This window comes from Saccostrea cucullata, unplaced genomic scaffold, assembly GCF_032062105.1.
Source record: "Saccostrea cucullata isolate Sc308-1 unplaced genomic scaffold, CSIRO_AGI_Scuc_v1 ctg1226, whole genome shotgun sequence".
In the NCBI taxonomy this organism is placed as follows: Eukaryota; Metazoa; Mollusca; class Bivalvia; order Ostreida; family Ostreidae; genus Saccostrea; species Saccostrea cuccullata.
In genome coordinates, this window is record NW_026934222.1 from 96,422 (window position 1) to 112,517 (window position 16,096).

General features: G+C 32.3%; 1 protein-coding gene across 1 annotated transcript; it reads right to left on the reverse strand.

The window, feature by feature from the left end:
- Positions 1-12,279: 12,279 nt before the first annotated feature.
- Positions 12,280-15,503, reverse strand: LOC134240219 (ribulose-phosphate 3-epimerase-like). The gene is made up of 5 exons (XM_062722318.1): positions 15,258-15,503; positions 14,654-14,761; positions 13,761-13,895; positions 13,428-13,514; positions 12,280-13,090 (listed from the first exon to the last, which is right to left on the reverse strand). The coding sequence occupies exons 1-5, from the start codon at positions 15,501-15,503 to the stop codon at positions 12,968-12,970; spliced, it is 699 nt and encodes a 232-aa protein (XP_062578302.1). The 3' UTR covers positions 12,280-12,967.
- Positions 15,504-16,096: the final 593 nt, after the last annotated feature.

Sequence of the window (16,096 nt, forward strand, 5' to 3'; positions counted from 1 at the left end):
GCATAGCAAACCCGTACCTCCAAAACATCTGAGGTGGGATCAGGTGCCATTGAGGAGTGAGCATCACCTGCCGACCGGTCATAACTGCCGTGATTTTTTTGTGAGATTTTTAAAATAAATGTAATTTGAGATTACTTTTTTTAAAATTCGTATTGTCCCTTCATGGCTTTTGTAACTGAGTATTCATTTGATACAAAGGTTTTGCTAATATACAATTTAGATATAAAATGTTTATCTACATATATACATCATATTGTAAAAATTATTTTCAAAAATGTTATTAAAATCAAAGTGAACTTAAATTTACAAAAAGTTTATTTCAATGAATTAAATTGTTCAATTCATTTTAGTTTTAACGACAATTTTTTTTTATTTTAACGATGATTTTCAGGTCAATTTTAATTCATTTTCAAATTATAAAAATCAATTAGGTGAGCATACAAATGCCGCATAACGCTATATCTATTTCAAAGAGTAACATTTAATTTAAATTAATACTATTCTTACATTTTTGCTCGCCCTTTCAGAGTAAACCAGATCAGAAACAGTCGGTTTCCTAAGACACTTTCAAAGGCGTTTGCAACCGAAGAGAACACTTTAAAACAAACATGAACTTTCATATTTATTGAAAGATAAAAATGACAAGTCCATTTTTTTTTTACTGCACATCGATGAATTTCACGATATGTCATTTTTCTTCCTCTTTAGAATGCAAAAGTTCCATGTGTTTAATCTCTGTTGAATCTATTGTATCTTCTTCGGTTCGAGTTATATCGACGACGACTCTGTCTTCTCCTTCTATCGTAAGAACCGTATCGACGATTATCGTACCCTCCGATTCTCCGACGGTCAATTCGCCCCAATCTGTTGTCGTAAACTCTGGATTCAGCATAAGACAAAGCAGTCAATACCAGACAGACTACAATAAGTATCTTGAAAACTGACATTCTGGAAACCATATTGAAGCAGAGGAATACTCTGGTGAAAAGACTTATTGCGGCGCTACTTATATACTGTTTTAAAGGCAACATCTGTTTGTTTTTATGCGTCGAAGTGGTTATTTTTATATCGATAGTTTAATAAATTTAATAATAATAATAAATATGATTTATAGAAGTAATTATACTTTGTACTATTTAATTTTGATGATTAAATACACTAATACGAGTACTTGAAAAGGATTTTCGTTTAGAAATTCTGGGAAAAATTACCTTCGTAGAAACAGGAATAAAATAAAAGCAAACCAGAAAACAAAAATAAAATTAATACATGTGATATTATATAAATACTTGTACTTTATTTATGAATGTAGAATACATAAATGATTTTCGTCATCAGTAAAGTTCATCAAATTCTCATTTTTTCTGTGACTTGCTCTAATACTAGTATACTAGTATACGGTATATTACAGAATAGTGTTAGAAAGATTCGAGGCAATATATGCATACTATTACAGATACATGTACATACATGTATAGTTTTGATGTGTTTTACCATATGTTCTTGTAGACTTTCCCTTTGAATACTAGTAATCATTCATCATAGGTTTTCTTATGTCCCGGATCAAAAGATCCCGGAGGTATATTTTTGGTCCTGTCTGTCTGTTTGTCTGTTAAGCTGTTTGTCCCTCTGTCTGTCTATTGTCAACTTTAACCTAGCCCATAACTATTGAGTGGGTTGTGCAATGGCTTTCATATTTCACAGATGTATTCTTTATTACAAAACCTTTCTTTGGACACCATTAAATTTGACCTCTTGACCTTGACCTTTCAGCATGCATTTGAGAGAATTCAACCCTCGCCATAAGCTGCCACACGGGGGCATCAGTGTTTCACAAACGCATCTTGTTTATTTTTTTTTTTTTACTTCCCATGATTTTCAATTAAAATCTTTAGTGTATAAAAGGACAATTACATATAAATGTTAAATTGTTCTGTTTCTTTATCTTAAAATATCCAACATTTTCATTTTTAATATCTCCTATTACATGTAAAGACCTAAAACAGTGTACTGAATTCGAATTACATGAGGACACAATATGCATTGATTGGTTGTAAATTAGCCTTGAGTTTTTAATGGAGGAAAAATTACAAAAAGTAAATAGTGGACAGGAACCTACTTGAAGTTAACCATATGAATAAAATAGCATTTTTGGAGTAGCACCATAGCTTGAGTTCTGTTTAAAAAAAGAGGGGAAGTATCGTCACTGCTTGAGTTTTGTAAATAAAATAAATAAATAAAATATATATTGCTTTTGTTTTGTTAAAAAAAAGCATGGTTTATAATTAACAATTTTTATTTTTTAATTTAAATGTCTTATACAAATTGTTTCGATTAATCAAACAAATATAGTCTTGTAAAGAAATATGCTATTTTTATTTACTAGTTATTAGTATTTCTACTGGTCAACTTCTTGAGTATATTTTATATATAAAAAAGAATGAAAAGATTAAGTATACTGAAAAGAGACTTATAGAAATCTATTTATGGCATCTAATTACATGTAATGGATATATATATATAATATATATATATATATATATATATATATATATATATATATATATATATATATATATATATATATATATATATATATATATATATACTTAAACAACAGAGCTAGAGGGATGAAAATATTTTTCATATTGTCCTAAAAACAAAACATTGAAACGGCTGATTTAATTTGAAAACATTGACCTGTTTCCCCCCTGCGGAGTATCATTAAATCAAAACGCTAATGTTTTAATTTTTGCTAATAAGATAACATCTGGTGTTTGCTGGTTTTAAAGTGTGACCGGGAGTTCAACCATCTTTTTATATGTATATCATGAAATTAAACTATGTTGTGTGATGGTCTATAACAATTCCATTCTCAAAGTATGAAAAAACTAGAGATACTGTGAGCAATAAGCTTAATAAATGATACCCCGTCTCCCATATGGTTATAAAAGCGAAGTCCGTGTATTGCTCTGAGAGACCCGAAATAAGTATCACATCAAAAAGTAAAATAGGAGGCGTACAATGACAGTATAAAATATAAACAATCTGTGAAAGTATCAATAAATTTTATTCAGCGGTATAGGAGGAGTTGCAGATACAAGAGATGGGTACCCTTCAATATTATATTAAAAAAATGGCTGGGAAATCAAAAATATGTGTCCGATCAAAATCTAAAATAGGAGGTGCACAATGGCACTATATAACAAAGATTCTGTGAAAGGCTAATTAAAGTTCATTCAGTGATAAAAGAGGAGTTGCGGATAAGAGATGGGTACCCCAAAGCGCAACGTACGGACAGACATCTCGGTCGCTATGTACCGCTTTACAAGCGATGGAAGTAAAAATCTCGTGCAGATTAAATGGTACCAAAGAGCGGAGCATCCCTCAACAAGAGCATTCTTTTCCTAACTAGCTGTTTGGTAACAAACTAAACAACCGCGTCAAAACATATTTATAATGTGAAATATCAGACAAATTTTTAGATTATTTTTTTTATACCCCCCGCTTGAAAAGTGGGAGGGTATACTGTAATCGGTATGTCCGTCCGTCCGTCCGTCCGTCTGTCTGTTACGCTTTGGGGTACCCATCTCTTATCCGCAACTCCTCTTATACCAGTGAGTGAAAGTTAATGAAACTTTCATAGAATCTTTATTACATATTGCCACTGTGCATCTTCAATTTTACTTTTTGATCCGACACATATTTTGGGTTTCCCGGCCATAGCAAAACATGGACTTTGTCATCAGTTATAACCATATAAGGAGGCTGGGGGTATCATTTAGTGAGCTCATTGCTCACAGTTCCCATGTCTCATCCGCAACTCCTCTTATACCAGTGAGTGCAAGTTAAAGAAACTTTCACAGAATCTTTATTACATATTGCCATTGTGCACCTCCTATTTTACTTTTTGATCCGACACATATTTTGGGTTTCCCGGCCACAGCAAAACATGGACTTTGCCATTATACATGTAACCATATATGGGAGGCGGGGTATCATTTAATGAGCTCATTGCTCACAGTACATGTGTATCTATAGTTCATTAGTATTTTGATCAGTATTATTATTTTTAAGATTTTATTGTCATTGATTTTTTTAACCGACCCTGTCGATGAATTAGTAGATTTGTGTAGAAATTGAGTATATTTATTTTACTATTTGTAATTCTATCTCGGACAAAGACACTGGAAATGTAAATATTGAATGTTAAACTGATTAAACCTAAAAGCTAGAATTTAAGTGCCAAAAGAGCAAGTTCATTTCACTGTTGCTTATAAGATGCGACTCCAGGGTTTGTGTTTTGTTTTTAGTTTTTTTCTTTTGTTTTGTTTTGGGTTTTTTATTATTTGTTTGTTTGTTTGTTTTTTGTTTGTTTGTTTTTTGTTGTTTTTTTTTTTTTTTTTTGCAATTTTGAATCATGTTATATGAGTACTTAACTAAAATATACCTCTCGATAAATCTTTGATATAACGAATTTGTCGTGTGACATACATAAAGATTTGATCATAAACTATGTAGTTACATGTATTGCAATAAATCAAACTGAACAAATAATGTACCGGGTACGATGCTTAAAAATACTGATGGACGTCGATGTCTCGTTGGTATAGAGGTGGAAGGACTTCGTGCAGATAAAGATTTCTGTGTAGGATCTTCTCAGGGAAAGAGGAGAGACAGCGACAAAGGAGAAATGAAGTATCGTCAAAAAGGTTGATTGTGTGGTTAAAACAATGGAACAATGGGAAGAAGGCTGAGATGTACAGTACCGACCAGATCCAACCTGACAAAAAGCAGTCCCAAAGCAGTCCCACAGCGGTCCCAGCAGTCCCAGCGGTCCCAGAAAGCAGTCCCAGTAGTCCCAGTGGGCGGGGTTTATTAATTTAATGGGCGGCGCTAACTCAGAAATGAGATTTCCAATAAACAATGGAACTATAAAAGGCTGTTGAAATTTATTCTGAGTAGTATGCCAGGAATCCTTACATGTATGTGGTCATTTATGAACAGCACGCGCATAGAAATAATTTGAAATATTATTTATCAAAGGAAGAAGGCTTTCACACCTACATGCATGAATTACACTGAACATAAATATTTAATCACAATTATCTGATATATTAATAATTCAATTTCTTTATTTTCTGTGATTGATACCGGTTCCCATATTTATTAAATTAAACTTGAATTGATTATTTACTATCAGAATTAGCTTAATTAAATAGATCTTATCATTCCATATTATATGGATACTCTAAAGGCATTTTCTTAAGAATTTGGGCTTTGGAAAAATTCTTTGTTAATTTTGCCAAGTATCATTTTTCAGTCATGATTATTTATACTGACATGTCAATTTAATTATCGTTAGTTTCCCTAGCTCTTTAATACTCAGTTTTAGGTCTTTTATGTTTACACGTTTGAGTTTACATCTGTAAATCACCAGAATGGAACCCACAGATTATGTTCAAAATTAATTAATCCTAAAAGAAATTTATACACATTTCATTTATCTTTTTTTTTTCTTATATAGATTGAAATTAGGGTCATTGTTGACCAGCATGTTCAATGATGTGTAACACTTATACATATATCAAGTATTTAATTTTAAGTTTATTTATGGTACATGTATTAATGATCTCTAGATTTATAACAATATTTTAGTTTGGGTGAATTAACTGAACTTGAACTTGAATACAAAAGTTTTTCAGTAAATATTATTGTATTTAATCACATTAAGGTAACACAGGTTAACTCTACCTGGACCCCTTAGAGGGCCTCTTAATTGAGTGTGATAATTAAATAATTTTATAACGAGTAGACGTTCAGGGAATAAATCTATACGGCTGCATTTCATTTCCGGAATTTTGAGTAATTATCAACTTTTCATTTCCGACATTTTTTAGTTTTCATTTCCGACATTTCTTTGTTTTCATTTCCGACATTTTTCAGATAGTATCTTTAGTAACAGATTTGAAGACCTAACCTATGAAAAATCTAAAGGAAAACATATAATAAATAAATTATTGAAATCCAATTTCTGAGTTTTTTGTAAATTTATCAATGAATAGACTGTGGCAAAATGTAGACAACTAACTGAATTAAAGTTTGAGAGATTGACTCAATGTTGACTGAATTACTCTGCGCAAATGTATTTAGCAGAAAAAATAAAGTTTTGTGTAGAGCTGTGTAATAAGTGCATTATCAACCGCAGTAAAAACTGGATTAGAGTACATCAAGTGTCGTACGCGTGGACAAAAGTTTGGTGCTGTCACTGACATTTACTTTAGTGCACATTAAATGAGGGGAAGAAGTTATATGTTCATTGAATTCTTTAACCTAGACTTATTGCTACATGTATGCATATATGTATATAATAAATAGATTTTTAAAAACATATTTTAAATCAATATTTTGCAATAAATACTTTTAAAATTTCATTTTTGCTGACCTGGAAAACATTAAATTGCTGCACAGGTAAATTCCGGAAATGAAAACAAAATTATGTCGGAAATGAAAACAAAAAATGTCGGAAATGAAAGTAAAAAATGTCGGAAATGCTATGCAGATTTCCGGAAATGAAAATAATGCAGCGTACATGTACATGTACCCAAATAGCATGCATGATTGATTTTCTGCCCAAAGGCGATTGAAACCACGGGTGTTGATACCATATTTTATACATATTAATCGGCCAGGTAAAACAAGCAAAACAAAAAAGAAATAAAATCACAATTCCTGGTATTTTCAACTCTTTATTTTTAAAATAAATGTACTCTTTTAATATCTTGTTTATAAATTAAAAACTAATTCATTAATAAATTTCCCAATAATTGTTTACATTATTTATTTTACGGAAGAATGATAGCATATTTTATTTCATGGTCATTTAATAAATTGTTAGGTTTTATTTGAGGGTTGGATGGAATACTCTTTTTTTAACGTGGTACTTGTAAAATGTGTAGCTTTTTCAATTAAAAAATCTTAAATATATCTGTAATGATTTTTTTTTAAACAGTGCACATGCATATCTGTAGTTTATTTAGCAACTTTACTTTTTTTTTCAAAAATTATTCTAATTAAACACCCAATTTTATGTTAACGCCCCCAAAATCTACCTGATTCAAGATCAATAATTTACCGCCTGTCAATCATTAAAAAAACAATAGCTTCTGATTTGATTGACAGGCCAGCTACCCATGCTACCTGAATTTGTGTCCTTTGAAATCGATTGCCTGGTCACGCGTCAAACACTTTCATGTAGCCGCCTTGTATACACGGGGGTTAAAAAAAGAATCTTGGTAAAATCTTATTTTAAAAACAATTGAGAGTCGATAAATAAAACATGACTTCATAAAATATTTGCTTTTAATCTCAACGGCTATATTGTATTTTAGGCGATATGTCGTTGTCTGCTTTAATGGCTGTGTGATGCGTACAGTGTGTGTGTTTGTCTGTGTCTGTGCTTGTCGCTCTCGCTTTCAGCACCACCCCTGGCTAACAGTTTGCTGTGAAAAGGAAGCAAAATATGTAAGTCTTCCCTGCCAGGTATAGCCTCTCCACAGTTAGACCTATGTGGCCCAGATATGGGATCCTCCTCGAGGTAGCAGATGGAAATTGGGTACCTTGCGGCCCCAAGCAGAACCACAAGGTCTTGGAGGAGACTAGGCCCCTAAATGCACGGCATGCATGGCCCACCGGTGTGTGGATATGCCCTGATGCCTGCAATCCTAGTCCCCAGCTATGGGTAAATAGCAACAAACCGCTGCCTTGTGGATACCTTTGGGAGAAGGAAAGGCTAAGGAGTAAACCCTACAGAAATCCGTCCAGGTAAAGGCGTTAGCTGGGTAAAGCAGTTACCTAGGAGAAGATAAACTCTAATTTAAAATCACGATCAGATCTAGTATCGTTAGCCATGGAAAGCCATAGATCTAGTGGAAGGAATCCATAAACAAATTACCCTGGTCCTCCAGGTTGGGGGTTGGGCAAGGGGGTAATCTCCCCTTCCTTTAAAATCATAACGATTACGGAAACAAGGACTAGAAATATTTCTACTTACATCGAGTCTTCAGCATACCAGCAGAATACTGCATGTTTGACTGTGAACAGTGAAAGCCGACTGGAAGCTGTCCACACGAGAAGTATACTGAACACGCGAACTAAAATGAGAGTCGGTTTCTGGAATGTACGAACCATGTATGAAACAGGAAAACAGGCTCAAGTTTCGAGAGAGATGAAGGAGAACAGGCTACATGTACTAGGCATAAGTGAGTGTAGATGGACAGATTGTGGGAAGAATATTGCCAGTACAGGTGAAGTTATTGTGTACTCTGGAAGAAGGGACAATCAACATCATGAGGGAGTAGCTGTCATCCTAAGTAAAAATGCAGCAAAAGCATTAATAGAATACCATCCTGTAAATGAAAGAATCATCAGAGTAAGCTTGCCCTATGTGCCCACGGGCATAACAAGGGCTAGGTAGGTAGGTCGTCCAAAGATATCTGTTGTAGAATTTAGACCAGTCCGTGCACAGAAACGCTATTTGCCGATTAATATTGGAATATGATAAAGAGGAAAAGATATTTAGCACAAACGGCACGGATAAAAAATTCCTTTATCCGATGTTTTATCTACTTATATATATGAATACAATCTATACCATGTTCCGTTGTAAAGTTCTGAAATTTCAGAAACTGCTGTCGAGTTTCGAGATGGTAACTTTTAGTTCGAATTTCCTAACATCTGTCAATACCCAATATTCGAAAGTAAATATGAATATATACAGCCAAAGACCAATTCTTAAAAGTATAAAAAAGAATCTTGCAAAGAATGAAAAAATTTTAACACGGACACCCGGAAATGGTGAATATTTTCGACACTATTGTTGATCAGAACGTAGGCAATATTCCTATCGCGGTACGGTACATTGTATATGTTCACACGAGGATAGGCCTACCTATGAATGAAATATTTTATTAATATCTTTTTAAATTTTGATATTTACACAAGTTTAATTTAAAAAAGATATGTTTACTTTGTAATTTTATTCCGTGTTCTTTTCTTTAATTTGTCATTTTTTAAAATATAAAAACGATATTTCTTTATAATTTTTTTTCTTCATTAGATATCGCTGAAAATATTTATAAATAAATTTTATATTGAAATATTTCAATTATTTCAAGTAATTTCACTCAAAGTTAGACACGAAACACGGAATGTTGACCCTGAATACCAGACACAGACTTCCTGTGTAATGCTACATGTATATAGATTTTTGACATCTTGGGTATTGAGGGTCTCCAGGTAAATAACACCACTGTTACTTGGACCACTCCCCCTCCTCAGGTAACAGTACGGTAAAAAAAATTGCGTCTTTAAACTACATTTGTGTAAAAATACAGTCTCTGAAAATATTAACTAAAATAATCTCTACTTATTAAAAAATTGTAAGAAACCCTTGCTTTTTCAATTGTTTAAACTCCTCTCTGTTGCAAGTAAACAAAACAACTGGGAGCCTGCAAATTCAGAATACACATGGGAGCGCAGCTATCATGTCACTCAGAATCTTTTTCACACATGAGTGAACAAAGCAGTCCCAGAAAGCAGTCCCAGGGACAGCTGGGACTGCTGGGTCTGCTTTCTAGAGCAGTCCCATAGCAGTTCCAGAGCGACCCCAGAGAGCAGTCCCACAGCAGTCCCACAGCTGTCCCAAAGCAATCCCGGCGACTGCTTTCTGGGACTGCTTGGGTGTCAGGTTGGGTCTGTTCGGTACTGTACCAGGGAAGAGAAAGTTACGATCGCTTTTGAACATTTTCTCACTTTTTAATGCAAAAAAAAACAAATTGTTCTTGTGATGTTGAACAGCATCTATAGGTGATTTACATGTATCATGACTTCAGAGATATTTAAAAACACTGAATAAATTATAAGCTTTAAAGGTTTATTACAACGTTAAATAAATTCAGCTCGAAAAATAAGTAGAGCTAAAAAAAAATCTTGGTTACAATTGTTTTGATTTTATTTATGATAAATCACATTACAAGAAGGGTTCTACTAGCACACATTTGAATCAATTTTAAAGTTGGAATTTGAGTCTGCACATTTTATTATGCCCATATCACAGTGTCTTTAGAACAAAAATATTTCAGAAGTACTAGTATATTTTTCTTACAAAGTTTGCAATTAATGAAAATTGTACAAATACATGCACTAGTTAATTACAGGGCAAAATCTTTTTTTTTTGCCTTGGGTCTGATACTATAATCATATTATTATATTAAATACAGGAGGATGCTTAAATTTTTGCTATAATAGCAAAAATTTAAGCATCCCCCTGTATTTATACATGAAGAATGACCAAATATAACATCTGAGAGGTAGCATATTACAGTCATTCTAATATATCTGCCAAAGTGAAACTTTATATAATTTTTAAGAATTTTTTTAACTTTTAGAAAAATCAAAGTGCTGTAAAGTGCTGAGGAATTAAGGGGGTAAAGATTCACATAAAATCATAAAAATTCTAAGCAAAAAAACTAAGCAAAAAATGAATTAAATATAATAACTTTGCCAAAATATTCACACAATATGTATTCCAAAGTTTAAATGAAATGGCTTTGGCCATATATTAACCTTTATTTTTTAAATGTTATAAAACTCTTAAGTTTGCTGATGCCAGATCATTATACCTGGTTCAAAAGAATGTGAGCTTCATAAGTTCTCTCAAATGCAAATTTCTTTCCAACCAAGATGTATTCTGACCGAATATATGCTTACATATGCAATGCAAATTAATAAAGTAAATAAAGAGTGGATAAACTTGTAAATAATCTACAGAGTTGCTATGGGTATATCTTAAAGATATCTAATCTTAATGATGTCCTGAAATAGCACCAGAAGTTTGAAATACTTGTCTTTCTATGCTTTTCATTAAATAAAAAAATAATAATTTACTAATCATAGTTCATGATCTTACCATCAAAAAATTAATTCATGAAATGAAAGAAAATAAATACTAAAAGACATTCATTTGTTTTCTCATAGAGCTAAAAAAACTTTTGATGCCAGATCATTCAATCAACAGTCAAACATTTTAACCAAACATTTTCACTATAGACTATAGGAATTAATTATCTCTAAATTTTAATTTTGTGTATGAGATTAATAGCAGGAAATAATAAAACCATAATTACATTGTATATAAATAATACACTCCAAGACAATGCTAGTAATTATACCTGAGAAAAAATCATTTTAAAATTCCTTACTGGGTTTAGAGATTCTTTAGAAACTAGAAATATGTCCATAGGGTGTCTTCTAGCTATTCCCACTTTTTAAAAATCTCAATTCCACCTATTCCCACTTGCAAATAACAATAGATGTTTAGATTTATATACCTGTATTTTGTACATTTTAAGACAGAAAATAATGAATACATCTATGAGAAAATATGATTTATTTCGGATTTTTTAAATAATAAAAAGATCTAACGAGAAAAAGCAACTTAATACCTAAATTTAAGAACATAGGTAATTATTTGTTTACACAAAATTCCACCTATTCCCACATAAAATCTTACGTTTTTCTACATGATTTTCAAGAAGTGGGAATAGGTAGAATGAACCGTTCATAGGACATGAATGCCCTGCCAAGGGTATAAAGGAAATGCCATGGTCAAAAAATGTTGATGCAGTTAAAAAGCTCTCATCAGTATGTTTCAGCATATGAATATATTATAAATGGTTTCTTTCTAACAGACTTAAAAACAATTTGATAAAAGTGAGGTCAAGGTCAGATAAAAGGTCAACGGCAAAATGTTAATACAGTTGAATTGCTTACATCAGTATGTATCAGCACATAAAGTTTGGCATTGATTTAAGAAAAATGAGGGTCAAGGTCAAAGGCAAGGCAAAGGTCAAAAATGATGATGCAGTTGCATATCTCTCATCAATATGTATCAACATATGAAGTTTGATAAAAATATCTAGAATGATTTCTTTAATTTAAACTGACTTAAACACAATTTGATAAAAGTTAGTTCAAAGGTCAAAGAAAAGGTCAAGGTCAAAATTGTTGATGCAATTGAATTGCTCTTATCAGTATGTAAAAGCACATGAAGTTTGATAAAACTATCTTGAATGGTATCTTTAAAACTGAGCTAAACATAAATTAAAGATAAGTGAAGTCAAGGGAAAGGTCAAGGTCAAATAAAAGGTCAAGGTCAAAAATGTTGATACAGTTGAATTGCTTACATCAGCATATGTATCAGCATATGAAGTTTGACACTGATTTTAGGAAAAGTGAGGTCAAGGTCAAAGGAAAGGTCAGAGTAAAAAATGTTGATGCAGTTGAACTGCTCTCATCAATATGGATCAATATATGAAGTTTGATAAAAATATCTTGAATGGTATCTTTAAAACTGAGCAAAAACACTAATTAAAGATAAGTGAGGTCAAGAGTCAAAGGAAAGTCAAGGTCAATAATGTTGATGCAGTTGAATAGCTCTCATCAGTATGTATCAACATGTGAAGTTTGATAACACCATCTTGAATGGTATGTTTAAAATTAAGCTAAACACTAATTTAAGAAAAGTGTGGTCAAGGTCAAAGGAAAGGTCAAGGTAAAAAAAATGTTGATGCAGTTGCATAACTCTCATCAATATCTATCAGCATATGAAGTTTGATGAAAATATCTTGGATAGTTTCTTTGAAACTTAGCTTTGAACAGAGCTATGCGCAAAATGTGATGGAAGAACAGACGGAAGGACGGAAGACGGACATGACAAACACAATATGCCCCGGCCATATTCATGGCGGGGCATAAAAAAATATCCTAAAGATTTGGATTGAATATATTCATAAATATTACACATCAAGTGTTTAAATACAAAATTATCACTAGCCAGTGAGACAAATGTTGGTGTACAGAATAACTTCTACACAGTATACATACAACTCTAATAACCAGCACTATGTTAACTCTTGGCAGAATTCTTCTGTATGGATTGATTAACAATATCCCTCATGTAAGTTATAGTCTCTTTTGGATTGTCACTGTTGATAATAGCACTCCCTGATACAATCATTGTAGCACCAGCCTGAAATAAATATGAAATGAAGTTGAATGTATTCCTGACAGCTAACTAGTAAAATATTGCATTGCTCAAGCTTGCTAATATATACCATAAACCAACTTTTATTCTTGAAATCTTTTATGCCACTTTTGAGACTGGGGAACGTAAGTTCATGTATACAAGTAAATCACTGATTTGCAGGAAGAAATATTTGTGAGCTTAAGAAATTTGTGAAACTCATGAACATTTCTCACACATGAATAAAAGTATGCTATCAGAATATGTCAAATGATCATCACCATTATCCATTGATGAAAATGTGACTCAGCACTTGCTTTAATTTTACATGTATGTTACTTACATCAGCACAATACTGAATTGTTGATGGTCCGACACCCCCATCTACCTCAATCTCCAAATCGCTGTACCTCTCTCTCAGAAAAGAAACCTGTTTGTAGATTAACAAGAATGCTTTTATTTTAAAAATCAAGGTTTATAAGATTTCTCACATTTCATGTTGTTCATCGGATCATAGATACAGATATGACAATCTTAATTTTTATATATACATGTATACACTGTGTTTAATGTGTTATTATCTGTTTTGCCAAAAATAAACAACAGTCTTTATAAAGTTGAGGCATAATCTTCAAATCTGTGACATATAGAAAACTCCTATTTTTTGTAAGAATACCTTTGGCATCATGTCTGCCATAAACTTCTGGCCTCCAAATCCTGGTTCCACTGTCATTATAAGAGCCATATCTACTAGGTCTATTAATGGCACTAACACATCCACTGCTGTCTTTGGTTTTATACCAACACCAACCTTAATGAAAGGAAATTACAATGTTAGTCCATGACTTTGTCATGTTAAACTCAAGATAATTGTGTTTTTTTAATTAAAACTGCATAATTAACTTATTTAAAAATAAAGAAATTAAGCTGGTTTTATCAAAATACCCTGAATGGATTTTTGCAGTGATTTATCAGAATTTTCTTGGACTTGTTTCTTTCTGAAGACTTGAGTCCATAAGGACTCATTTTTACAAAGCCTAATAACTTGTGAATTTAAAGGCATGCACCAGATGCCCCCCCTCCCCCCTAAAATTGACAAATATAAGAACAAGATCAATTACTTGTATTTTTCCATATTGAAAAAGAAATGAATTTTTGGATAAGAGTATATATACATGTAAAAAAAAATTGCTTCATGAAAGAGGCTTTGGGGGCTTGATTCTTTCCATTGACCTAATTAAAATATCAGTTGTTTATCACGGTTTATCATTCCTATCACTAATTATGATAACAAGAAATAGGAGAAAATCTTTAGAAAACTTGAGAGGTTTCTTTCGACCCACTGGAGTCTCAAGTTACTGTAACCCAGAGCCCCTGCCTTTTGACCCCCTTCCCTCCTAATATAAATCTTTGATCCATCCCCCTCTAAGCAAAAGTATTTGATGAAATATTCCATTAATGTGTTTATTATCCTAATCAAAACCTCAATCTGTATCTGATATACACTACTTTTAAAGAGATGGGATTAAAAACAAAACAAATTCTAGTTTTCAATTGCAGTTATTTGACCTTCATTCCAGCTTCTCTGATCTTCCTAATACATCCAGTAGGATCATCTGTTGCCTCATAATGGAATGTGTACTGATTTGCTCCTGCATCTGCCATATTCTGAACCCACTGTAAAGTAAATTTGAATAGAAATTTGTCCTGTTTAATACCAGGTTATTCATAAATGTACTTTTATGTACTTTTTTAGCCAGGCATGAGAATATATAATTGAAAATTTCCTACTGTTGAACAGAATGTGGACTGAAGTAAATATCACCACGGTTTAATATTATATGATACATGTAAATGTACTATATAATAAGCATCATCTGATCTACTGTTAAGATGCATAAAGTACAATGTTTATGAGGAAACTGTGTATATCATGCTAGTAAAATATAAGTGGATACATCCTAATGTGATGTCATCTTCCTTGTCACTCAAATACACCTACATGTAGTAATTTTAGATTACAAAATAATGCCGGTTTAATTTGATCAATGATGACTCAACTATGATACGATAAAGCACCCTCTCAATGTTGACCATTTTCTTTATAAAGACCTCACTGCTCATGAATAAAACACATAGGTTTAAAGAATAAAGAGTAATGAAAAACACCCACCTGCTCTGGGTTTTGAACCATCATATGCATATCAAAAAACACTCCGGGCACCTTCGGTCGAAGGCATTTAACAACAGGATGTCCAAACGTTAAGTTTGGGACGAAATGCCCATCCATAACATCGAGATGCAGATAGTCTGCACCACTGTCCATCAGTCTCTGACATTCTGAAGCTAACTTAGATAGATCTGAATTAAGAATTGATGGACCAATTCTACACTGCTTTCTACCACAGGGGGCTGACATCTTGAATTGGATTTGACGAAGGCCGAACCCGATCACTTTAATAAATTATTATTATTACACATTATTAATCTATTCGTTTTTATTTACTCACTGCATTCAACAAGGACAGAAAATTTGATAAATTATAATTTCATAGAAATTTTTACATTCATATAATCATTATTTTTTTTTTAATGGTGCCTGTCAAAAAATGTGAACATTCTCCCAACTGGAAATCCAATTCAGATTAACTTTATGTTCGTTTTTATAACTTATGTTTATCGTTAAAATTTTCGTTCTTTTTCTATTTTTTGTTTTTTTTTTTTCAATTTTATTTATTATTAGAGAGAGGGGCTAATTTTTTTTTTTTTTTTGATTGGAAAGTAAATTGATATGTACATGCACATAGGAGAAAAAAAATGGATATACTGGATGTAGTCTAATGTATCTAATCATTAATTTTTATTCATTTCGTTTATTCATTATCCATTCTTTCTTTTCTTTTGTGTTAAAAAAATCAGTCGATTGCAGTATATTAATTAATTACACGAACCAAAGCATGCAAACATGGTGAGATCAATACGAAATGTCGTAGATATGTGCCAGTGAAATGC